This window comes from Salvia miltiorrhiza, chromosome 8, assembly GCF_028751815.1.
Source record: "Salvia miltiorrhiza cultivar Shanhuang (shh) chromosome 8, IMPLAD_Smil_shh, whole genome shotgun sequence".
NCBI classification, from domain to species: Eukaryota; Viridiplantae; Streptophyta; class Magnoliopsida; order Lamiales; family Lamiaceae; genus Salvia; species Salvia miltiorrhiza.
This window is the reverse complement of record NC_080394.1, coordinates 4,642,959-4,670,918: the sequence shown is the minus strand read 5'-3', so window position 1 is coordinate 4,670,918 and position 27,960 is coordinate 4,642,959. Positions and strand designations below refer to the sequence as shown.

The window sequence follows — 27,960 nt, the reverse complement described above, 5'->3', positions numbered from 1 at the left end:
TTAAAGTTAATTGCAAGTGCTAACTTAGAATATTGCCACTAACATCTACAGTCAACGAAGAAGCTCAGTTTTACACTAATTGTGACAAAACCAACAATATACGAATACGATCACCAAACAAAAGCAGAAACAACGACAAAAGAGAAAGATACTGAAATGTACAGAACAAGCAAGGCAAGTAGCTAAAACTTAAAAGTGCATAACTGCAATTGTCAAAACATCTATTTTCTTCATCTAAGGATAAATCATCTCTATCATCATACGAGTATATGAAGTCTTTAACAATAAAAGCTTCAGAAGTAGAAAGTTCTCAACCAGCAGAAGACGTGCCTTGGCTAGAACCTCTGTAGATGTGTCAGCGCCCCAATCCACAAATAAAAGCTTCAGAAGTAGAAAGAGTACAAAATTTTGCACGTCCTCCGAGTTCAGTGCTTAAACATTGGTTTTGAGGCGCCACTAGTCCTCATTCATAGAGATGACTTATTTTGTAGACAACCTATAGGCTATAGGAAAAGAAATATGAAATTAGAATACAAGTCATCGGTTCAAAGCTCAATATTACATGATGAAATAACTATGAACTCGACATATCAAAACACTTAATTTGAGGAAGAATTTCAAAGGAATCGACATTAAGTTGATTGTAAACCAATTACAATCACTTCAATAACAGTTCAAAGTGAGAAGAATGATTTCAAAATCATTATAGAATAAACATATCCACACAGCGTCAACAAGGAGTTTCACATCCCTCACCATCTCAATTGTGTAAATTTATCTGCAATGACCTTAAAATCATTTACATTTTGGTCAGCTCATATAATTTTCATTTCAATCAAACACCACATTTGCATATTATTGCTATTGTGCTTCACTGGGGTTTTATAGGCATAAGATTGGGTCAGTTGCAAAAATGTCCAAGCAAGTCGAAAGGGATGGAAGCAAACACCTAACCTAACACAACACTTAAATTATGACTATACTTTTCTTGCTATATGTTATATTTAAGTAAATCCACAGTATGGTTTTGTTTTTCTTGGTCAATGCTTAAATTATGACTACCCCCATTTTATCAAATTATGACGCCTACAGGTCTTGTGTGTGGAACAAGGGCATACATAACATCACTTGTTAAACCTAACAAAAGAAGTATATCAATTATTCAGCTTCTCCTCCTCCAAAACAGCTAAACCAATAATCTTTCTAGGGTGAGAGAAAAACCAACACCACCAAACAAGTGCAAAGTACATAGGAATGACTATTTTTTGGGGCAATGAATTGCTACAAAATGACTGAATGACTAATGTAGAACCAGAACTATAATTCAGGTGATTGTAGTAATTAAAATATATAACTTCCAAGGACCAACTAATTCTAAACTTTTAGGGCATCTAACAACATGTTCACCAACTGAAAACTCAAGCAAAAAATGGACTAACGAAGAAGCTTAAGCCATATAATACAGAAATTATTACTGCGAATCCGTTTCCAGACATATTACTGATCCTAAAATGATAAGTCACAAGACAAAGGAACTGAAAATTCACCCCAAAAGAATATGGCAAGACTTAGGAATGCATAATCAAAGTGGTTTATCGCCGTCTTCAAACAATTGGTTGAAAAAAAAGGAGCTAACCGGTCAATAATCTCAGAAATTATGCAGAAGAATCATTAGTCGAGGCAGGCTGGTGATTTACGACCAAAGGCGGGCGCAGCGCTCGGTGATTAGCGTCTTTCTGCTTCCGAGCGTTGTACATTTCTTCCGTCTCCACCACAACCAACCTTTTCACCTGCAATCAAAATATTTAAAAATATAGATTTTTTAGAAAGTTACAAACTGTCGATTCAATCCAAGCAGCATCCCAACCAAAATAGAGAGAAATAATTCAACCAACCAGCATATGCCAAACAAATAGAGAAAGAGAGAGAGAGAGTACCTGTTGGATCATTCCACGGACAGTGGGGGTATTCCAGCGCATGACGGTGCGGTTGCACTTGGTGAGGCGCAAGGCCTCTAAGGTGCGGCGGTGGAGCTTCCTCGTGCCGGGCATTCCCCTCACCAGCGTTATGTACAGATTCCGGCTCCACGCAACTGGAACATTTGCTTTAAATGCGTTGTATGCACTCATTTTCCTTCAATCTTACTCACTAATCTCTGGATTTTGATGATGAATGAGAAGCAGCAGACCTGCACAGAAAAGGGAGAAGACGAGGGTTGCACAAATGCTATGATCGAGAGCTTCAAACGACGTCGTCGGATCTAACTGGGCCTGGGCTATTTATTAGGCCGATAGTTTTTTCTTTTGCGGCTGGGCTTCCTTTCTTCGGCCCATTGGGCCCAATCGCTATCCCTTCTCATTCTTCTTCCATTTCCGGTGAGAGACTCTCTTTCTTCTCTCAATTCCGACTCCTCCTCGCCGCCGCGGCCCATCGCATCTCGCCGTCCTCGTCATCTGCCGCCGAGTGCGCCCTACTCTCTCTGCTCTTAACTAAGCTAGTAGTATTTAATTATATATTTACAACCAAGTTTAATATTTTGTTCCAAAGGGGTAGCATTTTAATTTCGAATGGATGTTGAAATTGCAAATACTCGTTTCTGCTGTTATCGAATTTTCGGTAACAGTAAAAATTTTGTCAGCAAGTATTGAAAAGAGTTAGACATACAGCAGCAAACTTTTGGGTGGAATCAAAATTGCAGTTTCTTCCAAGTATTCAGCGTTTATTAGTATATGTGATGTGGTAATAGATTTCAAAATCTCCGAACCCTAAGCCCCAAATTTCTCTCTTTCGCTTGCCGCACACAGACTTGTCGAATTCGACCCCTCAAATCCATAATGTCGTCCCAATCGCGAAGCCAAGTAGCTGCAGACGAAGAAGAAATGATGAAATTGGAAGAAGAAGTAAAGGAAATGTCTGAAAAGTTACTCGACTACCGAACCACTCTTCCGGGACAACTTAGCTCCACCATTTCTTCTCTTCTTGAATCTCAGAGACCTGTGCTTCCAGCTCCGGATGCCGAAGCTGGCGTCAGCCAAGGTTTGTGAGTTATTTCCTTGGTGCACTTATTGTCATTATATTATTTTGTGACTGATTTAAATGTCCTCATTTGCATTTAGAATATCATGTGAGATGTGAGAATTCTGCTTCTGAAGCTAAAAATAAGGAGTTATGTTGTGCTGCGACATGAAATTGACTGTAACATGTTTTCTAGATCATGATTTTGGCTCTTGTTTTAGATGTTTTGGTGTTATTCAAGTTTCTTTGTAAATCTTTCTCTTGTCTGATTTTTCTTGGATTCTTTTCTCCAATTACGATCATATGTGGATCTCAGTGATCAAAAATGTGTTTGGTTCATCAATCATTTGATGGTGAAATGTAAAGAAGACCTCGCAGATTCACACTCCACTTGCTAATAACAAATCATGCATATGCAAATGCAATAGGCCGGCTTGGCAATATGTTTGTGAAGAATGCTCATTCTATTTATCTTACAATCTTACAATAGCTTGTTAATAGCAACCTCTATAATATTTGAAGTAGCTCTTTTGATAGTCAGTTTAAATACATAATCTGCTGTACATTGTTTGCTGCAGATACATGTTTATTATGAAATTTGTAGTTCATGTTCCAACTGATCTTTGTTTCCTCTCTTTGCATCAGCTTTTTGATCAATGCAATATAGGTTGCATTTGAAATGAGATTAGATACAGAAGTGTACACAGTCCTGTCTACCTTCGTCAGCTGAGTTTTATGCGTCAATGTTGTCCTTGAACACGGCAGCTCTGTTGCAACGTCTTCATTGGAAACCGAGATAGTGGATAGTTACAATCATAATAGCATCTGTAGATATTGCTCATATAAGTCTTGGGTAACTTTTGGATCAATTAAACGTGTTACATGTGTATGTGAGCTTTATGGCTTATGTCTTCATCTGAATGAAAATTTTCTGCATCATCGTTCTTTAATGCTAAGCTTTGCTTGCTTGTGTAGGTCTGATGAGAGAGACCACGGAAGATTCAGACGAAGCTGAGAAACTACAACTCCTCAAACAGAAAATCTCAGGTAATGCCACCACAATGCCCGTTGTCTTGAATAGGTTGAAAGAACATATGGCCAGGATTGATGCCTTGGACTCTTCCAACGGGATTATCCATCCTGCTTTTAAAATGAAACGAACCAGTTGATTTAGGTATGTGCTCGATTCCCTTTGGTTTTGATCTTCATTCCACACAGTGTTACTACGATGTATGTTGATAACTGACTTGTTTGTAATTAGTTGTGAGCATCGGATTTCGTTGAAAATCGCCACTCTCCTACCATTCAACATCTTTGGATGTTAGATAATCTTTTATGTCATCCTGAAATGATTTATTGAAATTAATAATGTAGACGATTCATCTGTTTTGGCCAAGTGACAACATCAACTAGTCACTCAACTTCTCTATTATGTGCTAGATTGTGAAGATGTGTGATAAGCAAGAATGGAAATAGAGCTAGACTAAAACCAGCAAAGAGCTGTTCACAACCATTTCTAGGTACATTATAGGTATAAAGATAGTATAACCTTCCAATAGCATTTAACATGTAAAAATATAAAAATATTCTTAGATAAGCATCCATTTTGATAACTCACCTAGAAATGAAATACTCCCTACATCCCACTATAAGTGACTCAAAATTTTTCGGCGTGAGAATTAAGGAGAATGTGTAAATTGGTTTTGACTATTGAGCAGCAACTTTTAAGCTTGATAAACTTAAAAAGCCATTGATAAATCCTTGCAAAGAGTTTTAACATGTCTTGTTTCAAGGCCAAGGTAAACCGTAATGAGCAAAAGCTGTTAAACTACAATTTTGTTTCCCATGCAAAAACAAATCACCGGCTGTGGATAGGGCTGTATACGAACCGAGCCGAGCCGAATACCTTCAGGCTCGGGCTCGGTTCGTGAAGATTTGGTTCGGCTCAAGCTCGAATTCGAGCCTAAAAATGAGCTCGAGCTCGAGCTCGGCTTGCTTATATAATACCAAGCTCGAGTTTGGTTCGAATTCGGCTCGTTAATTATTAAATCAACACATAAGTATCTAACAAAGAGCTTGAGTTTTAATCCAAACCACATTTTTGATACGGTAAAGTTATCATTTCGTTGGGTGAAAAACAAAAGCGAGAGCATGAGGGAATGATACAACAGGAAACATACATTGCAATATATCAGAGAGCTTAAGCAAACCCTCCGAAGCATATCATCGAACAGTTTGTGAACAAATAGGAGGAAAACTAGATATTAAACTTTTGAAAAAAAAAAAAAAAACTACAACTCTAAGCCTATAATATTGCGTTATGAAAATATTTATAGTACATATTTCCCATAATAACTAAGAGATTTGAAGCCACATAAATATTTAACATTATATGTACAATACCTAAATATTACTCCTTCCGTCCCGCTTCAAATGGCCCTAAATTTTTCGGCACGGAGATTAAGGAATGTGTGATAAAGGTGTAAAATGGTGGTGGGACCATCCAAAAAGTAGTGTTATATAATTCTATAAATTGAATTAGTCATTTGAAGTGGGACAACCCAAAATAGAAATAGAGTTATTTGAAGCGGGACGGAGGGAGTATGTGACTTCAAATATAGATTACTTTATCCACAAATAAGTAAATTAATTACTGACTTTATATAATTATAATAATTTTTTTTAATATAGAAATACAATTTAATTCATAATTTTATAATTTCAAGCCAAACTGCGTAATGAGCTTTGTTCACTAAACTAACTTTTACTGACCCAAGAACAACTGCATGAAAGAAAGTGATGTGTAAGTTTTCTTGGAAAACGATGACTCAACACATAAAAATTGCTACCAAATCTCGTTAATAATAATGAAATTTCAAATCATCAACAGTTTCTTCCTCTGAATAGCATAAAGCTGTTTAATTGAAGAAAAAGAAGAAGAGAAGTTAACACTTTATCTTGTGTTATGTTTAGCAGTCCAAACTGGATGCCTCTAGTCTCTAGATGTTACTAAATGCCAATTATCATACTAGAAATAAATCTTACGCTACAAGAAATATGTTGACAGACAAGTGTTTCCATTTGGGTAATCTACAATTATCTCAATTTATGCTTCAACTTTGATTGAATTATATTATTTAATAATCTTTGTCTTTATTGACCCATTTACCTTTTAAATTAATGCAAGATTCCAATATACTCCCTCCGTCCCACTCCAATAGGCTCACTTCTTTTGGGCACGAAGATTAAGAAAACTTACTTTTTAGTAGGAAAGTGGTAGTAAAATGGTGTGGTCCACACCAATTAAGTACAATTTTTTTACTCAAAAAAGAAAAATGAGCGTATTGAAGTGGGACAACCCAAAAAGGAAAATGAGCCTATTGAAGTGGGACGGATGGAGTAATATATATGCATGGTATCAAGCTTGTTAAAGCGAAAAAAAGAAGAAGGATTTATCATCCCATCTAACCGAATATTTCGATTACATTTGACATGCTAATTAGGTGCTTTTTTTTTTTTTTTAATTTGAAAGAATAAAATATTATCATCGGTTCGATTTTGAACCAAACCGCCCAAATGCTTACACATGACTTTTTTCAAGCGAGACAAATTAGTATTTACAAAATTACCAAATTAGATCCATATGAAGTGACTATAGAAGATATCTTCGACGAGACTCATAAGAAATGCACTTAATTAATATGCGGTATACCAATCTTGTATATATATATATATATATATATACTTTTTATTCGATCGATTTACATTATATATGCAAATTGCAATAAAATAGACTGATTGTGGGACTAACATATGGTGGTAAAACTCATTAAAAAAAACATATGGTGGTATAAATTGAGAGATCGACTATAACGAAGATTGCAGAAGCTGCTACGTACGTCAATGTCAAATCATATTTTATCTCTTTGAATTTCTATGTAACTATTTTTCAAAAAGGCATTCCTTGTTTTCTGGTTACCTGCCAGATAATGACAAAATCCAACGTATGAAAAAAAACCTATAACTACGTACCTTCCCCATATCATGACAAACATTCTTTTAGTTTTAATTTTGATTTTAATATATTGCTTCCTCCAATCTCTACCCCCCATTAAGTGGACAATACAAAAATTTTGCACATAGACAACATAAATTAGACAATAAATTTTAATGAATATATTGTCAATTATATGGACAACTATTGATGTTGTCTCGGATCATGTAATAACTTTTCATAGTATAAGAACTAGGAATCTTGCAACATACCATTAAGCTTTGTATAATTTAAGGTTACTTATCATTAAAAAAACATTATATATTGTAATACATGAAGTGTTGTTTCTACGTTTCACACGGTGGATGGTTTGTATAAGATCTCAATTCTAATCGAGTAATCGATGTTACAAGATCACGATACGCGCGATCAAATTGTTGTTGGCCGAGAGCCGATCGAAGGTCTTGAGGTCGAGTCGACGATGACGTGACTTTTAAATTAGTGTTAACCTAATAAATAAAAAAATTGTACCCGGGCTAATAATAGGGTTTGGAACAGCTATCCAGAATTCCTTTAATAATAATATATTTATGTACAGTAATTAATATACACATGATCTCTGCTGGTTTCCGCTATAAATACAAGTGTTTTGTGATTGTGATGAAATATAGGAAGGAGATGAAAATTTAGGTAGAAAAGCAGTATATGATGATGATGATGAAGATGAAGATGAAGATGAAGATGAGAAGAGATCCTCTTGAAATTGGTAAAGTGATTGGAGAAGTAGTTGATAGCTTCTCTCCCACTGCGAAGATGTCTGTCATCTACAACTCCAAAACCCATGTCTATAATGGCCACCATCTCCTTCCTTCCTCTTTAATCTCCAAACCTAAGGTTCTACTTCATGCTGCTGGAGATTTCACTACTTTTTTCACCTTGGTAAATCTCTCTCTCTCTCTCATTTTTAGGGTTTAGGTGCACCATTATTAATTGGTTTAGCAAGTTTTCTCGATTCATCCATATTTTTTTTTGAAAATGGATTATAAAATTAAATGTGTTTGAAATTCATTTGTTTCAGATCATGACAGACCCTGATGTTCCTGGTCCTAGTGATCCATACCTGAGGGAGCACTTACACTGGTAATTAAACTTGCGAATATACAGTCTCGTATTTTATTTCATACAACGTTACAATGTCGTTAATCCTTCACGAGGGTAGTTAAGATGTTAATTAAGCATGGTTAAGGGGCTTTATTTTTTTTTTCATAACTATCTAAATGCAGCAGTAAACATCATCAGCTAACTAAAATGGCCGAGGTTTAATTTCATGTAACCAGAAGGAATTAATAACGTTATATTGCATGTGTGATGTCTCACGAAATGTGTCCCCTAATTTTTGCAATTGTGAGGATAATTTGTAATTTAAAAAAAAATCTATAAATTAATGGTGGATACAAAGCAAAAAAAAGAAAAAAGAAACACTCTGTTGCAATTTGTGTGCCATCTCCTATTGCATTCGTGGATAATAGTCAGGTTTCATTTTTTACATAACCATGCGTGCTTAATTTTAATTTATTAAATTTAAGTTGATAATATTGATAGCATTTTAATTAATTAACCATGTACATGAGACATTAATTATGTCGAAGTATATATGTGAATTACAAATTAAAGATTTAGAAAAATTAATTAGAACATATGAGAGACTGATGATTTGATCAACTTAATTAATTACAGGATAGTCACAAATATCCCAGGCACCACGGACTCCTCATTTGGTATGAAACAACAATTTATTTTTTATTTCTTTCCATAAATTAAATAACCATTTTTTAGACTAATTATTTGATTAATTTTTTAGGGAGAGAAGTGGTGAGCTACGAAATGCCAAGGCCAAACATAGGCATACATCGGTTGGTATTTATTCTGTACAAGCAGAAGAAGAGGCTGCAGTCTGTAAGCGTGCCTCTTTGCAGAGATGGATTCTGCAGCAGAAAATTTGCCGACGAACACGAATTAGGGCAACCCGTCGCAGCCCTCTTCTTCAACTGCCAACGCGAGACGGCTGCCAAAACACGCTCCTACCTAATTAATTAATCTACGTACTACTCGTGTCTCTCGCTACTTCTTGATACGAGAATAAACTATATGACAATTATTTTTGTTGTTGTTGTTGTTGTTAGCTAGTATTATTTGATGTTTTAGTGTGTGTCACTAGTAGTTTGTGATATTTGATATAAATTGTTAATCAGGCTTAGGTTTTTGTGTTGTATGTGTGGTTGGAATATATTTGAATCTACTAAATAATTTAGGTTTTTACTATTGGATATCAAATTGAAAATAGGTTTTTGTGTTGCATGTTACTACTATATATATTAAGACATCTAATTAAAATTTATTAATTTAATTAGTAGTAATTATTATTTATGAGAGATCTAATCTCTCCCTACACACAAAGATACACTCATATATATATATATATATATATATATATATATATATATATAGGGTTAGGTTCGATAGAGAATTATATTTTTCGAGAGTATGAACAATAACGAACAAATCTATAAATTTTACGAACATATCAACATAATTACTGAACATACGTATCTAGTAAATATAGTGAAAATCTCGCATCTCTCGGGATTCGAACCCAGACCAAAATGTTTCATACGGTACAGAGAGAGGTTGGTTATTATAAGAACATCATTGACAGTGAGAATACTTCACGTATACAACGTTTTTGTGAAGAATATGTCGTGTCGCTTTGAATGATTGATTGTTTCGCCACAAAAATACTACAGTTTATAGACAAATTTCACCCTAATTTCGTTTAAGAGGAAACAATTTCGAAAAATTTAATTTCACCCTAAGTTTATGTATGAACGACGTCATAATGATGGAAGAGAGATCGGCTTATTCCCGACGCCACAAAAGCACCTAGTCAAATTCAATTTGAACGAAAATTTTGAGTTAAAAAAAAAACATATCATGCACGGATAATGTATATTTAGTTAATATGATGAAATTTTTGTCCCCTCCAAGATTCAAACTCAAGTTTGAACGGCTATTCATGCATTGGTTTTATGTTTTTTTTTTTTTTTTTAATTCAAAATTTTGATTAAATTATAGTGAGAATAATTATTTCATGAAAAATAATAATAATGAATAAGTTAATATAAATTTACGAATAAACTATTTGTAATGCACGGATAATATATTTAGTTAATATGGTGAAAAGATTAGCACTAGCATATATTAAGGCACACCGCTAAATGGGACAAAGTAGAAGCTAGTGGGGAGGCTAGAGCTGAAAAAAAGCGGAAGATATGTGTATATGAACAGTAGAATACATGCCTAATCATACCCTATTTGTAAGTACAATGATGCTTTTTTGTTTTTGTTTTTATTTTGGGAGCAATCATATATATATTGTCACACTTTTTTGAACGTACATAAGCAAAAAATATTTAAGGTAGCTAATTAATGCAAATTAAGATAATATACACTGTTTACATATGTGCTCAACAACTTTCTGAACGTTGAGTTACATGACATAGAATTAGCTGTCAGCTACAGGATACCTTAAAAGAAAATTAATTGGATAAAAAGAAGGCTTACTTGTCTGTAAATTATTTAATTTTCATCGAATTTTGATTTTATATATAAATTTTAAAAGGTGGAGTAATAATTATTGAGCTTGCATTAAATTTTGATTATTGAACTATTGATTAAATCTGATCTCATTATCAACCGCCCGCGAGATTTCGATAAAATTTACTACTGATATAGCTAGCCGAATAATCTGATTTTGCATGCTCTCGAATAGTGCTTGCAATGTATCATCAAATACGTTATTTTATTCTTCCGTCCATTATGTCACGCTGGTTATTTGGTTAGCCATGTCAGTAGTAAATTTGATCAAAATCTCGATTGATAGCAAAATCATATTAAATCATCAATATATAGTTCATTAATTATCACAATTACTTTTAAAGTTTGTATGAAAAATTAGAATTTGATAAAAAAAAATAAAAATCAATAATTGTCAAGATACATTTTAAAGCTTGTATACAAAATTAGAATTTGATGAAAGTTTATTAATTTATGGGCAATTAACCATAAAAATAAAGGTAGAAACTTTTAGTAAATTAAAAATGTTCAATGTTAATCTGGTAGATATAATTAGAGGAGCAGAGCTATGGATAATTGATTTGAAAGTTCCAAAAAGCTTGGTGGAAAATAAGGTAGGAAATAATAATAATAATAGTGTGTATAAGATAAGATATAGTATAGGTGCGTGTTTAAGAATGGAAGAAGAAGGTACAACAAGAGTCGTTGAGTTGAGGGGCTCCAGGTCTACTACCACACACGCTCACACGCCAGCTATTTCTATTTCTACATGCCTCATTAATTGAAATTAAAATAGATTCTCATATATATATATATATATATATATATATATATATATGGGATGTATGGGGAGAGTTCAATGGAGACCACTCTCTTAGATAAAGAATAAAGACCAAATTTTGTGCGTCGATTTTGCTTAATCTAAGGGTCATAATTTAACCTTTAATTATGATTTTATTTCATTTATTTTATATAATAAATGTTAGATTTGTCATTTTGTATTTTCTGCTCCCAACTCATTCTCTCCCACACTGTTCTTCTCCGGCGAAGCCGCTGGCAGCAGCCGGCGCCTCTCATCTCTCGGTCTCTCCTACTGGAAATCACTCTCATCTTGATCTGCCTCCCTCCGACACCGTCGCTGCCGCTCTTTCCTTTTTCAGGTCTGGAGAATTAAATATATTTCATTCTGAATAAGTCAATAACTTTACCAAATAAATCACATGACCGCATGAATAGACATTTACTGAATAAGCACGCACATTTACTAGATCGGTATGGAGATTATAATTTAAGCTTATTAGTCGCGATGTTAATTTTATTGCTCATTCTATTACCTGTTCCGCCTTTCATCCTTGGAGTGTATTTGTTCATTGAATTAATATACTCATCCGTCCCACGAATCTTGACATGTTTGGTTTCGGCACGAGAATTAAAGAGTTGTAGGTTAGTGTTTTAAATGTGTAGTTAATAAAATATAAAAGTGATAAAGTAGGAGATAGAAGGTAATAAAAGTGAAAAAGTATGAGAGAGAAGATAATAGTATTACCTTATTTGAAAATATGTTAAGATTAGTGGGACGTCCCAAAGAGGAAAACGTGTCAAGATTCGTGGGATTCGTGGGACGAAGGGATTAGTAACTTAGTGTCTTTTTAAAAAAAACCCTACTAAATGAATGTTTAATTTATGGCCCCACTTATAAGATCACCATGTGAGGTCACCCTTTAGAAGTACAAAGTCATCCTAATACTCGAGCTCATAACTTATGTATGCACCATCGTTGTCATAGTGACTCACAATTAATATGAAAGAAGCACTATCTCATCTTCTGGATCTGAATTATCTTTTCAACTTGTATAGTAGTAGGCAGTACTACTTTCACTCTTAATTGACGGGCAATTTGGTGTTTACTTTGATTATTAGAATATATTGATAAAAAAATTTAAATTAATCTTTGTTTTGATGAATTGATTAATTATACACTTGTTTAACCATGTTAATTATCATTCAAATATTTAATTATATATTAATATTTTATTAATCTATCGTATCATTCAAATTAAACGCCCCTGACAGTATTTGCGCATGTGAATTTTGATCTTTCATGTTTTGTATATAGATGTATATTTTGCACTTTTGTCCGGAGCGTTATTTTTTGTGATAGATTATAAATACACGATTGAATATTTAGGGGTTGTTTACTACTTTACTTTACTTTACATGATTGATAAGATGCATGATTAAGTATTTTATTTTTAAGAATAAGATTTCTTCAATTTCACCCTTTTAATGAGATATGAATCAAGCAAAATGATATAAATAATCAAGGGTCTTGGGATATCTCAAAGTTTCAATCCATGAAAGTAAACAATTGATTAACCTTAGTATTTTTATCTATCAAGTCTAACCGTTCGAAGTAGAGACAATTAGATGATGAGGCAAATTCAAAATTAATTAATTTATCAAAAAAATATTGGAACATATCCTATATTATTTATTTATTTATTTATTTATTTATGTATCTACCTAAAGTAAACACTATCTTATTCTTCTAATATATAATCATTGAACAAAACACCATCTTCCTGTTATCATGGGCCTTCATGTTTGTTGGACCTATAATACATATGGCAACTAACTTTTGGGCTGAGATTTGCTAAATATATTTCATAAAATATCCAATTTCAACACACGTTTATGTTCACTTTTTAGCAAAAATTGACCCAAGCAGATGTGGAGAGCCCATGCGAGGATTAATTGCCTTCCATTGTAGTGGTTAGTCTTCTTCTTCTTCTTCTTCTTCTTCATTTGTTACTAGCAGTCTGGTTAGTTATGCATGATTTCAAAACAGAGGTAGGTTTACACAATGATTCAATAGGTAAATCACATTATACTTTTAGATATCCTTGGTTGTTAAACGTTGAGGGTTTTCATTAATAAGATACTTGAGCCAATTTTTTTGAAATTTCAATTGTTAGTGATAAATGCAATCATGATTAGCATTTAGACAACAAAACTTTATGCTGAAATCAAGAAGATTTGTACACTACTAGTTCTTGAAAGCTGTAATAAGTATATACGTCGATATCGAAAGTATGTGTGTTCCGCCGCTGAAGATCACAAGGAAGAGTACATTCGTAGAAAAACGCTCATAGATGACAGCTACAGAAAGCTTGTGAATTTTTAGGAGGACAAAAGAGCCCTAAAGACGGCTTCACAAAGTGTTGCGTTGTATAGCAAAAGATGGCCAGCATCAGGAACCTCATGATATTGAATCCATGGAAGTTGCTGGGATAAATATCGATTCAGCTTGTATGGAATATACTTATCTTCATATCCTTGCCAAAGATGAACTGACCCATCCTTATTGGGGAAAGGGTCACTGATATCCACTGGACTGAATCCCCAGTCTCCGAAACCCACCATTAAGTCGCGGTGAAAACATTCATGAACACCTTGCTGCCGCACCTTCTCCTGAAAATAGCAGACGCGAGTTGAGAATGAGCAGTTCATTGTTTGATCAATTTCTCACAGTAGTTGGATTCTAAAGATTCAGTAATCTTCGTGTTCAAGTGTTGTTCATAAAAGGATATCGTTGCTCAAACTATTGCGAGAAGAAACTCAAAAGGTTAGGATTATGATTTACTATGAAACATAGTAAAATGTAAGCTGTTGTGCCTGGTTTCAGAATGGAAATTTACCTCTTCCTCCTTAGGAGTTGCAGGGAGCTGCTTGATAATTTCTAGGTCCGATCGGCTAAAAACATCAAGACTTCCATGCATGATGCTCAGATTTGTGAACCATTTTTGGGTCATCCACCAGTTGAAAAGCCAAGGGGCGTAACGTGCTACACGATATGTCCACTGGTCTGGGACAGGCAGCGTCCCCAAGGCTTCTTTTAATAGTTTAGCAGGAACGCCCTTCCACCAGTAGTGAACGAAGGGAACTACAAGTGCAGCTCCTGATAACCTTCAATAATGAAAAAAAATAAAAAAATAAATCCAACATCACAATTATCCATTCTCTATTTGAGAAAAAAATGATAAGCAACTTGGCAGTGTCAGTGGATCAATATTTGAAGTATGCAATGAGCTAGAAAGGTTGCAGTTAATCATATTACCTGTGCGGGATGTATTTTAGGCAGCTGTAAACCGGATAAGCTCCGATCGACACACCAATAACATAAAACTTGGGCCCAAGACCCAACTTGTCAGCCAACTCCTGGATATCGAATGCTTCACTTTTCACAGACCTTGCGGGATTTGGAGTGCTTTCACCATAACCAGCACGGTCGAATGATAGGATGTATATCCGTAACTCCTTTAAAAGTTCCTAAAATTTGGGAAATTGAAGTAAGTTGTTGATTAAGAAATTGGTTTGCAAAAAGAATCCAGACGTAATACATAAATAATGACACTTCAAAATTCCTTGTGTCATGTTCTTAATTTGAACAGAGCAAAGTGGTTTTTATGCTGAGTCAGTTCCTAGAGAACTAAAACATGATCACTTCCAAGGATCAATAACCAGTACATTGATCTTCAGCTAAATCTTACATCAGTAAAATTTTCCCCTGTTAGAGCATAGGAACTAAGTAAAATTAGATTACACAGCATATCAAAACTAATCCTAGAAACAGTAAAAGTTCAAGAATATTCTCATTTGCCTCAAGACATGTAACAAGATCTCTACATGCAAAATCGCCATCAGTGCCTCTAATAAGGACATTGGACTTGGTTTGAATTAATTTATTTATTTTGTAATCGGAACTTGGTTAGATTAACACCAAAATATGTCATAATATCGACAAACTATTTATGCTTAAAGTTGGAACACTGTACAGTCATTTTATCTCAAGATCATGTTTCATAATCTTATGATAGATATAAAAGAAGCTAAAATTTCAACATAGAAATTCCAGTAAGAGCAGAGTAGCTTGAGAATTGCTTACATCAGAAAGATTTATGTTGAAGTCTTTAGAATCACCATAGCCGTGGGAAATTATTATCCTGCGCTCGGCTTCTTCCTTGGCAACGCCCCTCTCCTTGTACGCCAAATGCCTCCCATCGTCAAGTTTCACCCTTGGAGAAGTCACCGGAGGACCACCGGGGGTGCCACATATTTTAGGAGGCGGAGGCCGTATCACAAAATAAGCATACCCTAGACAACCCACCATTACTCCAACTGCTATCTGGGCAATCATATCTGTCAAAACGTAGGCGTGCACAGCTCAGACCATGTTATTCAAGCACAATTAACTCAGATTACACTTCAAAAGGTGACTCATAACACCCACAATCCACTAGCTCCAAAAAAAAAGAAAAAGAATAACTATGCCATTGTTGACTTTGGTATTTGGAGATCATAACCTGGTGCTGCTTCGATTTATGTATCTTTGAGCAATCAAATCATCTATTAATTGGTCAACTAATTAATGGCTATGAGACAAGAACCTTATCAGAAGGATTCACCAGCTAAGTGACAACTCAGTGATGATCTGAAGAAGTTGATCATAGTAATTAATGACTATATAACTCATATCATGAGTAATTAATCCTCTCTTCCCCATATTTATCTGATCTCAAATCCTATATTAGGGAATTCATGAAGCACACATAATAATCTGTCCAATTATCAGAATACGATCACAGCGAGACGACTGCACGGCGCCCTAACAACCAATATCAAAACCTTGATGCAGAGTCAACGCGAATTGAAAAGAAACAGGAAATAAATTCACCAATTACGAAATTCAATACATATTAGTATGATTTTATTTAACGAGAATCCAGCAAAAATTAGAAGAAAAGAGCAGAAAATTAGGTGAAGAATACCAACTTGATGTTAATCTGGAGTTGTTTCTTCCAATATTGCTGGACTTCCTGGTGTGAGCCCTAGCTGACGCAGCAGATATTTTCCTGGTACTCATTCCTTCAATGCAGCCTTTATAGTGATTTGCGCTTGGGTTTCAGGAAACAGGAAGAGAGAGAGAGAGAGAGAGAGAGCTTGAAAGGGACAGGGACAGTGTTTTCCAGTAACACGAGGAAGTTGTTACTGATTTTCCACTAGACTTCTATGTTTTACTCCAAAAATAGAAACAAACTTCTTCATGAAACATATTTAAAACGTTTCGTAACAAACTCAATCAAGTTGCATTTGGATTCAATTAATACTCCCATGAAGCATGACACAGTTCTTTTCGACACCGAAATTAAGAAATTGGTATTTTGTGTGTTAAGTGTGGTAGGTGAAAAAGTGAAAATGTGAATAAAGAATAATTTTTTTGTCATTTTTGGAAACGTGTCATGCTTCGTGGGACAGATCAAAAAAGAAACTGTGTCATGCTTCGTGGGACGGAGGGAGTAACATGGACTTCTAAAATAACAAGTTTTAACCAACCACTTTCAATTATTCCAATGTAAGAATGTAATTTATCCTTGAATATGTGTGCTAATGGTGTGGAATTTTTTAAATTAAAATTTTCAAATTTGATTTCTACAAATTGAGCTTCCTTGAATAGATCTCAGCTCAGTTCTAACAGTTTGTCGTCGTTGTTGTTGTTGTTTTTTTTTTTTAAAGGGATTTTACCATCGTTATATTCGACAAGCTCTAGATAAATCGCATACTGATGTGATTAGTTGAAGTTTTTTCATAAATTATTAAATAAATAAAATTTAAAGATCGTATTAGGATGAACTCAAATTCAGGACCTTTGACCTTGATCATTAATTATCTAGCTAGCCCAAGTGGCCAACCCATGCACACAATTAGTTGGATTTTTTTGTATGTTGATATATATATATATAGAAGCGAAAAAGGGAAGAAAAAAGAAATTTAAAAGGGAATTTTTTTTGTATGTTGATATAGTGTCTTAGGCATAGTGAATTGTTATTGTTTTATTTCTTCATTTAAATTTGTTCTCTTGGGTTTGAAAAAAAAATGTTTTCTTCATATTCTCTTAGCCCAACAATTTCAGTGTTTAATTTAAAGTCCAATATCTTTATGATTTTTGGGCCTAATCAAAGTCCAATTGCACAATATATTGAGGAGCCCAGATAATCAGAATTGGCCATTTCAGTCAAACATTCACTGTTTCCTTTAATAATTAATCACCTTCAGATATGAAAGGGGTCTTGCATTCGCAAAATCTATGGTTAATTAATGGAGTAGTACTTAATTAGGAATTAATTAGGATTCAATCATTCCAATTCGGGTATTAATACTTATTGATCATATTTATAATTAATTAGAACCGATGCACAATACATCCAGATGCCTCTATTTCATTTATTTAAACATTTTCCAATTTACTTAGAAATAAAGGTAAATTTTTTTTGCCTCTATTAGCTATCATAATTGTAACTGCGCAATATACGTCATAACTTGCGTAGCAATGACTCAATCAGAATTTTAATTCAAGAAAAATAAAACAAACGTCAATATAAAATTATGACTTCAATTCCGACCTCTCGCAAAAAGAAGATGACTTCTTGTTGTGGAAAATATCACTTTTCGGTCTCAAAAAAGAGCTTATGATTACAATATTTTCACTTGGACTCTTTAAAATTGTTACCTGATTGAGACCGGCTACATTGACGTATTCCCAAGGGGGAAATCATTTTATTTATTTAATTTAAAGTCTTGCACGTATGCAATAGCAGTTAAAACTAGTAATTACAAACTAATGTGTAACTTTTTTTTGTCTACTTTTAACTTTTTATTAGTAGTCGTGCCACATTGCTACTGTTTTCAATAAATAAATAGGGTTCAGAGCATCGAATTTAATAAAGACCTCTTTGTATTTGATAAGGTTATTTTTTTTAAGAGTTAAATGTATTTAAATTCACGTAGTTGAAATTTATTTTTAATATGAATTTTTAGAAATTTATTTTTATCCACCAATTTTAAAACCATGTTCAATTTTTAACAATAAATTCATTTTCGGCGATTTAAAAACACATGTGACACTTTTGATAGGCTCTATCCTCCCCAAAATACACGAGAAGACTGATAGGTTAGAAGTTAAAGGGTAGTGAACCTATAAGTCGGTACCACGTGTGTTTTTAAATCATCGACCGGAGATGAATTCGTTGTTAAAATTAAACATGGTCTCAAAATTGGTGTATCAAAACGAATTTTTAAAAGTAAGTATTAAAAATAGAATTTGACTAAAGTTCGTGAATTTACATGCATTTAACCCCTTTTTTTTAAAGAGTTAATATCACTTTCTATACTAAAATTTACCTATTTTTTAAAAGATAGACCATATTATATACTATCTTATTTTGATTTTGTTTCTAAATCCAGATTTGATCCATCCTTTTTACTCCCCCCGTTCCACTGTATGAGAGACCTTTTTTTTTTTACACGAAAATTAAGAAAAATGTATTTTGTTTATAGGTGAAAAAGTGAAAATGTGTTTAAAGGATAAAATCTTTACCAAAAAATGAAAGAGTCTCACTTATAGTGGGACGCCTTAAATAGAAAGAGTCTCAAATATAATGGGACGGAAGGAGTAGTATATATTCACGTCACAATGGAAAACAATCAAACATGCATGGAATTAATACTCGAACAAAAAATAATGATGTGAAATTTTACGCAAATTATCAGTTGCTTGCCCGATTATTTGGCACTGAAAAAGTGAACATGGTTTAGATTTGTAATATGTCAAATTGTCAATATAAAAACAGCGATCTACTGCAGAAGACAAAAACTAATAAACTTTGGTCTATAAATTAAATTTAACCCTTAATTTGATTGGGAAAAAATAATTGAAAATCATATCCCAAGCTTAGGGGAAAAAAATGACTCGCGGTAATTGACTTCTGAATACTAAAACATCTGCTAATTTATTATTCCTGTGGCTCATGATTACCTTTTGTTAAATCTCCATGATAGCTATACATATACCTACCCAAGAATTTGGGTACAATTTCGTAGTATTATGTAAATATTAGTATTGAGCACAAATATGCTTTATGATATATATATATATATATATATATATATATATATATATATATATATATATATATCTATATATATTTGAATAAATATGCTTTATGATATTTTAGGAGGTTCTTTTATATTGGTATTCGTAAAATTTAAACTTTAATTTTATTTTATTTTTTTGTTTATTTTTTTTTAACCAGAACGAATTGTACTATAGAAAACTTACAAACTTTCTCTAAAATGTATAGTTTTTCAATTTGCTAGATGTTTTATATATAGTTCTAGATTAGGAAGAATGAGGCACTAGAGTGTGAACCTCATACATTTGACTCATCGATGATGATGAAAACTACCTTCTCTCTGCAAAAAGTGGCCGAAATCTTGGAATTTTCACTTCCATTTTGCTAAGTTGAAGCCTTCAACACACAAAATCAGCTCAATCTATATACTAGTACTATTTTTATTAAGAGATAGCAGCCTTTACCATAAACTCATTTTTCAAAAAAAAGAGAAACAAAATACATGTAAAGACTAACAAGTAAAGTTCGCAAATTGTATAGGCTCGTACGTAAATTATTTTTCATTAATTTATTTAACAATCCATAAATTTTTTTTTTAGTATGATTCACCTATCCTGTGCAACTGTGGAACTAGGTGTTGCAGAGCTCGATATCATTTGGAGTGCACCGACTCCACCCAAAGTCATTACAACGGCTTGGAGAGCGCTGAAAGGTAAGATGCCTACGTGCGATAATCTTTTGAAAAGAAACATTGCCATTCCCCCTTTGGAGTCGTTATGTGTCCTCTGTAAGATGGAGGTCGAGACAACGGATCATATCTTCTTCAAATGTGAAAGCTCTTCCGCGATTTGGACTGACGTTGCTTTCTGGCTCGGCAAGAATACTGCACTTCATTGCAAGGTGAGAGATCACTTCAATGCTTTCATTAATTTGGGAGACAAAAAAGAAACTCGTGCGCTGCTTGGTGTGTGGGCTGGAGTGATATGGGTTCTTTGGAAGACAAGAAACGAGTGTAAATTCCAACAAGGAGAATGGAACAAGAACCGTGTCGTTGCCGACCTCAAATCGCGTGTGTGGAGCTGGATGAATGTGTATAATATCTCGAAGTCTCCTTGTGAATTTAGGAGATGGTTTCTTGCTGCTAATTTCAACACCTAGTCTTCTTGCTGTGCTGTTTTTGATGTTTTTCTGTATGGTGTAACTCTCTCGATACTCCTGGTACCGATTCATCTAATAGATTCTATTTTTGCCTGCTCAAAAAAAAAAAAAAAAAAAAAAAAAGGTGTTAGGGCACGATTTTGGTGTTCTTATAATTTTATACATAATTATAGGTATTTAGAGACAATCTCAACAAAAATAAAGTGCAACAACAGCCCCATCATTCATCCGTGTGGCGACGTCAATGATCTTGTGCAGCTGCGGATTTAAATTTAATTACTCCCTCCGTCCCAATAATCTTGTCCCACTTTCCTTTTTGGGTTGTCCCAATAATCTTGTCCCATTTCCTTTTTAGGAAAGTTTTAGGAACTAATTAAACACTATCCTAATTAATTCCCCCTCTAAACCCTAATTTATCTCTCTCTCTCTCCACACTCTCTCGCCTCCCCATCTTCTCTACCCTTCGCCGCCCCCCCCACCTTCGCCGCCCTCCCCCCACCTTCCCCCTCTGTAAATCGGCCTCCCCCTTCCCCCTCTGTTCCGCCGGCACTGGCGCCGGCGCCGCCTCCCCCCTTCCCTCTCTGTTTCGCCTGCGTCGCCTTCCCTCTCCCCCCTCTGTTTCGCCGGCGCCGCCTCCCCCCCCTTTCCCTCTGTTTCGCCGGCGTCGCCTCCCCTCTGTGTACCGGCGCCTTTGAGCTTGTCCGCCCTCTCACCTCCGCCCTCCCGCCTCCGCCCTCTTCGCCTCTCCTCTGTTTTCTTTTTTTTTCTTCAGAAATTAGTGCTCGCCCTCTCACCTCTTCGCCTTCGTCCTCCCGCCTTCGCCACACAGAGGGGAGGCGACGCCTCCGCCTCTCGCCTCTTCGCCACCACCTGTAGAAATCTGAGATCTGAGATGTTGCGAGGTGTTGAATTTCTATAAACACTTCTTGAATTTGGGGGAAATGATGTGTGTTAAATTTTTTTGTTGGTTGTTTGAATGATCGTGTGTAGTGGGTGGAGAGAGACAGACGAGGGGAAAGGAAGGATGCCGGCGCCGGCCTGCCGGAGTTGAGAGCGACGTCGGCATAATTTTGAAGAATTAATTGTTGCTTTGTTATCAATACTTAAATCAATTAACAATATACTTAAACATGTGGGCCATACAACTTAACCTCTAATACAACTCTCCTTAATACCCGTGTCGAAAAGAAACGGGACAAGATTACCGGGACGGAGGGAGTATCATATATCGGGTTAGATTTCATTGAGATTTTGTGATATGAACTATTGATAATTATAATAAAATGCACGAATTATAGTGAAACTAACGATTATGTTCCATAAATTTAACTCTGGACTGAATTTTAATCCTGAATACTATATCTATATTTTTTTGATAAATTACATAAGTAAATAAAGAAATTCAAAGACAGCACACAGATGACTCGAAACCCAGAACCTCATATCTTGGGTATTAACCTTCTACCATTAAAATGATGTGAAAAATAATACTTTCCGTGCAAGATCGCTCCTCATGTGCAAGATCGGATCCTTTCCGTGCAACTACTTGGGTACTAAAGTGGGGGGGCGCAGCAATGGTGTTGGAGATTGGAAGTTTTTGGTTGAAAAAGTTTCAAACAAAGTGGCAAGCTGGAAGAAGAGACATCTTTCGCTGGCAGGACGAATTACTATAGTCAAGTCGGTGTTGCAATCCATCCCGGTTTATCAATTATCCCTCGCTTTCATACCTAAAGCGGTGATTAAGGAACTTAATTCACTGTTCTCAAAATTTTTGTGGGGAGGAGGTACACAGACGTGCGGTATCACCTGGTTTAAGTGGAATGCCTTGTGCCTCAACAAGGATTCAGGAGGTCTGGGGTTTCGGAATATTGATTGGTTTAATCAGGTGCTGTTAAGTAAGTGGCTCTGGAGGTTTTTGGGGGAGGGGAAAGCTCTGTGGGTAAGGGTGATCAAATCGCTTTATGGGGAGCTAGTGTGGGGGGAAGGGGGAGAATGTTCGGTGGCGGGAAGAGGTGGACAGAAAGGGTGGTGGCAAAAAATTGTAGATAAGGGAGGAGGAATGAGAGATCGGTGGTTCATCAATAATTTGAGGCGAAGAATTGGGGATGGGCTTGAGATCAGCTTCTGGGAGGATGTGTGGGTGGTAGACAAACCCCTTAAGTTTGTGTTTCCGAGATTGTATAATTTGAGCCTAAACAAGAAAAGGCTGGTTGGTGAAAGCGGGTTTTGGGAGGGAGGGTCGTGGGTATGGAGGTTGGAGTGGAGGAGGGAGTTAAGGGAGATGGAGAAAGGGCTTGCGGAGGATCTCCGGTTGGTGATTGCTGATTTTGTTCCTTGTGTAGGTGTAACAGACGGATGGAACTGGAAGGCGACAACAGATGGATGCTTCACAATCAAGTCGGCATATGAAATTGTGGCAAAAACAAGAATGGAGCAACAAGTTTTACCTTTGGAGATGGCAAAGGTTTGGAAGGCCCCAACACCAAATAAAGCCAAGGTGACGGCATGGAGATGTCTTAGAAACAGATTGGCAACATGTGATAATTTGAGTAGAAGAAATGTCCAGATCAGCGTGGAGGAGAGATGGTGCAATGCATGTGTTTCTAGTGAGGAAACGACGGAACACCTGTTCCTCCATTGTCCGAAAGCAGCGGCGGTGTGGGACCAGATCTTTCAATGGCTCGACATCAAAACGGCAAATCCGAGAGGTATCTTTCAACACTTCATTTCTTTCATTGCGGCTGGAAAAAAGAAGAGAGAAAGAAGACTGCTTAAAGCTTTGTGGGTTGGAACAGTGTGGTTGCTCTGGGAAAGCAGGAATGGTAGTCGTTTTCAGGACAAGGCTTGGGATATTGATAGACTTGTATTACAGATTAAGGGGAGACTTTGGAGTTGGAACGAGGCCTACAAAATAGTGGAGTTAGGAATTCCTTTTACTTCTTGGTGTTCCAAAGACTTCAAACTTGTTTTATTGTTTTGATTGGCATTCCTGATGCCTTGATCCCTTTTCTTTCAATAAAAGTTTTACTTTACTGATAAAAAAAAATGATGTGAAAAATAATACTATGACGTGTAACCAAAAGAACATAATTGTAGCTAAGGTATGTTAGCTAGTGCCAATTGTAGAGTGGTTAATGTTTACATGCAAAGGTTTTGGGAGTCACAGGGTTTTTTAGGACAATAACTTAGGTTGATTTGGAGATTAGGACAATAATTTTTGGGCTTGTAAAAATAGGACACTAATTATTAAGTATTGCACCCGCAGAACATTTATGGGCCAGTTATAAAATTTTGGAACTTTTCCGCATAGACCAAACACATGAAAATCCGCACGGAGGGGTTGATTATGTGGCAAGCACGTCATTTTTATGGCTTCAGATAGGATGTCATATGCTTGATCTATGCGGGAAAGTTCGAAAATTCGATAATTGGCCGAGAAATGTCATGTGGGTGCAACGCTTATTAATTAGTGTCCTATTTTTACAAGTCCAAAAGTTATTGTCCTAATCTCCAAATCAACCTAAGTTACTGTCCTAAAAAACCCTCTAACTCAAGGTTTTGTGTTCAAGTTCAATAGTTCATCATGATTCATGACCTGATCTTTTTTTTTCTATTTAGTTAGTAATTGTTAATTTATCCATCTAAAAAAATTGTTAAAGAAAAAAGAAGACTACCGAAATAGAGAAAATATCACCCAGATATTAGACTTTTAGTAACTAGACAAATGAAACATTGGAAAGTTAATTGCAGGTGAAATAATACCTAACTTATAAAACCATTTTGAACGGTAAGCTTTATAGCTTTTCTGTCACGGGTGGTAATCTTTTGTGAGCAATAGGGTTTTAAATAATAAAAAAGTATTTGTCTTATTCTTTACAAGTTAACATTTGCTTCAAGGAATATTTATCACGATAACAACTTACAGAAGAAATTAATCATAAGAGACACATATAGTTGGATATCCTGAATAAGAGAGAATCATATATATACCAAAACAACATGTCAAATCCCATATCACAAATTGCACTAGTAATTAGCTTTTGTTGGTTTCGGCTAAACTGCCTTGTTTCTGAATTAATTAAATCCAGGGCAAATCTTTTGATGGGACAAAAAAAATTAGAATTAATTGTATTATACGCAAAGAAATACGAAATAAATCGATATTAATTTATTTATATGAAAGTACGTACCATTATGTCTCTCAGAACAATTTTAATGAGAGATGTTTGGAGAGAATAAATTCTAGAGAGAAAAAATGTTAGAAAATGGAAATTTTAGAGATAGAGAAATTTGTAGAAAATTCCGAAGATAAAAAAATGGAAAGGGGAGGAGATTCTCTCTTCTGAAAGTTTAAGGTTTGTCGATATAAAAATTTATATCCCTCCAAATTCCTCTAATCTAAAATCTCTCTAATTTTTTTTCTGTTTGAAATTTTATTTTTCATCACATTTGATCATTTTTACTGGATCATTTCTTTTCTATATATATTTTATCGATTCCCTAAATAACATTCTTACCAAATATAAATGGGAACTTAGAGAGACTTGACGGAGGGAGAGATAAAGCATATTTGGCTGTTTCTATTTATTTTTTTTTTTTTTCTGAAACGAGTTTCTATTTTTTTATATACGTTTAATATAAAAATTGAAACAGTGTTGTTTTGGTTGCTAATGAGACTATTCGGTATGGAAGAAGTTGATATGTGTAGCTAATTTTAATAAGAAAATCAATAAATACTCTCTCCGTCCCAAACGAAATGTCCTGTTTTTCTTTTTGGACTGTCCCAAACGAAATGTCATGTTTCCTTTTTGGTAATACACTCTCTCTCTATACTTAATATTTAAATAATTTTCACCAACTCACTTTATCTACTTTATACACATTTCTTAATCTTCGTGCCGAAAAGAAATAGAACATTTCGTTTGGGACGGAGAGAGTAGGAAATTAATCTATCAATATCAAAAGTATGGTCCAGTTCTAGAACCGGACATAATTTGTGTGTAAACAAACGTGTTATTGACCCGACCCTTCCATTAATTCCCAACCATATATTTTGGTCATAGCAACTTATGCATATCATATTATGATAGTATGTATTAGTAGTATATTTTATTGTGAGAGAGAGAAAAAAAAAAAAAAACTTAAAAAAAATATACATATGTATCCGGAAACATGATATTGGGTAGTGAAAGAGAAAAGCCCAAGTTTTGAGTTGGTAGAAATGAGAGGGATCTGAAATAGGAAGAAGATGACAAAACGTCAGCCTCAAAGCTAATCTGAGTTTGAGAAATTGGATTAGCTTAATTAGCCAACTTGCTAAAATCAAATGCCCTAAAAGTGCTTTGCAACTACACTAGTAGAACCGCCACTTTTTAGATATTCTCTCTCTCTTGATTAATACTCTCTCCATCCCACGAATCTTGACACGTATTTTTTTTTGTTTTTTGAGTTGTCTCTCACGACCCTTAACACATTTACAAATAAGGTAATAATTATTACATTCTCTCTCATACTTCATCACTTTTATTACTTTTCTCTCTCATACTTTATCACTTTTATATTTTATTATCTACACACTTAAAACACTAATCTACAACTCCTTAATTCCTGTGCCGAAACCAAACGTGTCAAGATTCGTGAGACGGAGGGAGTGCGTGAGTAGAAATAAGGTCTCCTATTTTTTTATTATGAGTGGACTGTGTAGGATATACTTACCAAAAAATATACTAGTAATACTTATTTAAGATGGATCGAAAACATTCTCTATGAATACAAATTCTTCTTGCTTTCAATAGTGTGTCACTATTTTTCTCATCTCTTTGCTTAGTTTGCCGGAATTTTTCATCTTCTTTGCCGTAGTTGTTACTCTTATTCATGATATTCACGCTTCACGATCACGATCATTTCAAGTAGGAGGTTTGGACTTTAATGATTCTTTTGAATCTTGCTTATTCTTCAGCAATTCTCATATTTCACCAGGTTTTATTATTCGCTCTTTGATTTATTAGTTAATTTTGTTTTGATTAAAACCAACCACAATAGTTCTATGTAGCAAATGTATACGCATCTTAAATAAATTAATATAAATGGTTATCTTTCATTAATTTTGTTGACATGTTTTTTTATTAAATGTTAAAGAAAAACTAAATCATATCCCACAAGTATTAAAACTTTATGTATTATCAAACTAAAAACAAAATAATGAAGTTTGACAATCAAATAATGATAATATTTTCGATTAATTTGGTCAATCCACTCAATTTTTGGACCAATCGACCTCAAACTATTTTCAATTCAGATCAATAGGATTGAATTTTTTTAGCTACAATTTTTTATTGGTCTATATAGTTAGATCGTTCTACCTATTTTTGGACTATACTTATAACATCTTCACCACTATCAATACATTCAACAATCTTTTCTCCACTCTCAACACACTCAACAATATTTTTTTAAAAATTCATGTCACTCCATCCTAATAAATTTTTTCATGGACGAAGGAAGTATATTTCTATGTAATGAGCTAAGACACGCCCCATAGAACTTTTGAAACCCAAAGACGCAGATGTGGCTAATTTAATTTATTTTTACTAATTTCTTAGAAAGAAAGTTATATATTGATATATAGTTGCAAATTAAATATCATGCACTAACATATATATGGAGACACTATATATATATAATGAGAATCCTTAATTAAAATGAGAATGGAGTATATATGTATATATCGTGCGACAATTTTAAGCAGATACACGTCAATGATTTTTTTTTTTTGAGGGAATATATCGTCAATGATGAAATGCATATAATGTGCCAATTAAAAGTATGTATGCCACGGATATATATAATGATAAACAAATTAACTCAGCATCATCAATTATTGTTGCCAATATGTCGTCACTACTCTTAATCTTAATTACTATTTTAAAAAAATGATTTCATATTCACAGTTTTTAACATTAATATTGCTCTTTCAAAATTTATTAGCCTTCCTCCTATTATTATTAACCTATGATATTACAATAATGATTGCAAAGTTTCATTACTATTCATGCTTTATTGCGTACAGAAAACAACAATTATGGTGATCTTAAATACAAATAATTAGCGACCACTTTAATTGAAAGTTTATCACCAAAATTTGGTAGTGGCTTTTTAGTTTAGATTCATAATTAGTTCCAAAAGGCTAGT

General features: G+C 34.5%; 6 protein-coding genes across 8 annotated transcripts; 4 read left to right on the top strand and 2 right to left on the bottom strand.

Annotated features, from left to right (window-relative positions):
- Positions 1 to 157: 157 nt before the first annotated feature.
- Positions 158 to 2,272, bottom strand: LOC131000201 (uncharacterized). 2 transcript variants are annotated; one of them, XM_057925986.1, is made up of 3 exons: positions 1,938 to 2,272; positions 1,637 to 1,790; positions 158 to 503 (listed from the first exon to the last, which is right to left on the bottom strand). In XM_057925986.1, the coding sequence occupies exons 1-2, from the start codon at positions 2,127 to 2,129 to the stop codon at positions 1,656 to 1,658; spliced, it is 327 nt and encodes a 108-aa protein (XP_057781969.1). In that variant the 5' UTR covers positions 2,130 to 2,272; the 3' UTR covers positions 158 to 503; positions 1,637 to 1,655. The 2 variants fall into 2 exon arrangements, with proteins under 2 accessions (XP_057781969.1, XP_057781970.1); XM_057925987.1 differs by having other exon boundaries at positions 158 to 479; positions 1,938 to 2,248.
- A 39-nt stretch (positions 2,273 to 2,311) lies between these two features.
- LOC131000200 (uncharacterized) lies at positions 2,312 to 4,397 on the top strand. Of its 2 annotated transcripts, none has more exons than XM_057925984.1 (3): positions 2,312 to 2,463; positions 2,805 to 3,036; positions 3,991 to 4,397. In XM_057925984.1, exons 2-3 carry the CDS (start codon positions 2,835 to 2,837, stop codon positions 4,182 to 4,184), a joined length of 396 nt encoding a protein of 131 aa, XP_057781967.1. In that variant the 5' UTR covers positions 2,312 to 2,463; positions 2,805 to 2,834; the 3' UTR covers positions 4,185 to 4,397. The 2 variants fall into 2 exon arrangements, with proteins under 2 accessions (XP_057781967.1, XP_057781968.1); XM_057925985.1 differs by having other exon boundaries at positions 2,313 to 2,493.
- A 2,492-nt stretch (positions 4,398 to 6,889) lies between these two features.
- On the top strand, positions 6,890 to 9,309 carry LOC131000199 (CEN-like protein 4). The gene is made up of 4 exons (XM_057925983.1): positions 6,890 to 7,948; positions 8,088 to 8,149; positions 8,747 to 8,787; positions 8,871 to 9,309. The coding sequence occupies exons 1-4, from the start codon at positions 7,715 to 7,717 to the stop codon at positions 9,104 to 9,106; spliced, it is 573 nt and encodes a 190-aa protein (XP_057781966.1). The 5' UTR covers positions 6,890 to 7,714; the 3' UTR covers positions 9,107 to 9,309.
- Positions 9,310 to 13,685: 4,376 nt separating this feature from the next.
- LOC131000198 (uncharacterized) lies at positions 13,686 to 16,808 on the bottom strand. The gene is made up of 5 exons (XM_057925981.1): positions 16,475 to 16,808; positions 15,588 to 15,841; positions 14,760 to 14,971; positions 14,341 to 14,608; positions 13,686 to 14,113 (listed from the first exon to the last, which is right to left on the bottom strand). The coding sequence occupies exons 1-5, from the start codon at positions 16,563 to 16,565 to the stop codon at positions 13,823 to 13,825; spliced, it is 1,116 nt and encodes a 371-aa protein (XP_057781964.1). The 5' UTR covers positions 16,566 to 16,808; the 3' UTR covers positions 13,686 to 13,822.
- Positions 16,809 to 20,211: 3,403 nt separating this feature from the next.
- On the top strand, positions 20,212 to 20,769 carry LOC130997977 (uncharacterized). The gene has a single exon (XM_057923415.1). The coding sequence runs from the start codon at positions 20,212 to 20,214 to the stop codon at positions 20,767 to 20,769; it is 558 nt and encodes a 185-aa protein (XP_057779398.1).
- Positions 20,770 to 22,282: 1,513 nt separating this feature from the next.
- Positions 22,283 to 23,117, top strand: LOC130997976 (uncharacterized mitochondrial protein AtMg00310-like). Its single transcript, XM_057923414.1, has 2 exons — positions 22,283 to 23,014; positions 23,112 to 23,117. The coding sequence occupies exons 1-2, from the start codon at positions 22,283 to 22,285 to the stop codon at positions 23,115 to 23,117; spliced, it is 738 nt and encodes a 245-aa protein (XP_057779397.1).
- The last annotated feature ends 4,843 nt before the right edge of the window (positions 23,118 to 27,960 follow it).

Coding starts and splice junctions, on each gene's coding strand:
- LOC131000201 (XM_057925986.1), bottom strand. CDS start 2,129: ATGAGTGCATACAACGCATTTAAAGCAAATGTTCCAGTTGCGTGGAGC. Junction 1,791..1,937: donor TCCGTGGAATGATCCAACAG/GTACTCTCTCTC, acceptor TTTTGATTGCAG/GTGAAAAGGTTGGTTGTGGT.
- LOC131000200 (XM_057925984.1), top strand. CDS start 2,835: ATGTCGTCCCAATCGCGAAGCCAAGTAGCTGCAGACGAAGAAGAAATG. Junction 3,037..3,990: donor CGAAGCTGGCGTCAGCCAAG/GTTTGTGAGTTA, acceptor TTGCTTGTGTAG/GTCTGATGAGAGAGACCACG.
- LOC131000199 (XM_057925983.1), top strand. CDS start 7,715: ATGATGATGATGATGAAGATGAAGATGAAGATGAAGATGAGAAGAGAT. Junction 7,949..8,087: donor TCACTACTTTTTTCACCTTG/GTAAATCTCTCT, acceptor CATTTGTTTCAG/ATCATGACAGACCCTGATGT. Junction 8,788..8,870: donor CACCACGGACTCCTCATTTG/GTATGAAACAAC, acceptor TTAATTTTTTAG/GGAGAGAAGTGGTGAGCTAC.
- LOC131000198 (XM_057925981.1), bottom strand. CDS start 16,565: ATGAGTACCAGGAAAATATCTGCTGCGTCAGCTAGGGCTCACACCAGG. Junction 14,972..15,587: donor TCAACATAAATCTTTCTGAT/GTAAGCAATTCT, acceptor CCCAAATTTTAG/GAACTTTTAAAGGAGTTACG. Junction 14,114..14,340: donor CAACTCCTAAGGAGGAAGAG/GTAAATTTCCAT, acceptor TGCTATTTTCAG/GAGAAGGTGCGGCAGCAAGG.
- LOC130997977 (XM_057923415.1), top strand. CDS start 20,212: ATGATTCACCTATCCTGTGCAACTGTGGAACTAGGTGTTGCAGAGCTC.
- LOC130997976 (XM_057923414.1), top strand. CDS start 22,283: ATGTGCAAGATCGGATCCTTTCCGTGCAACTACTTGGGTACTAAAGTG.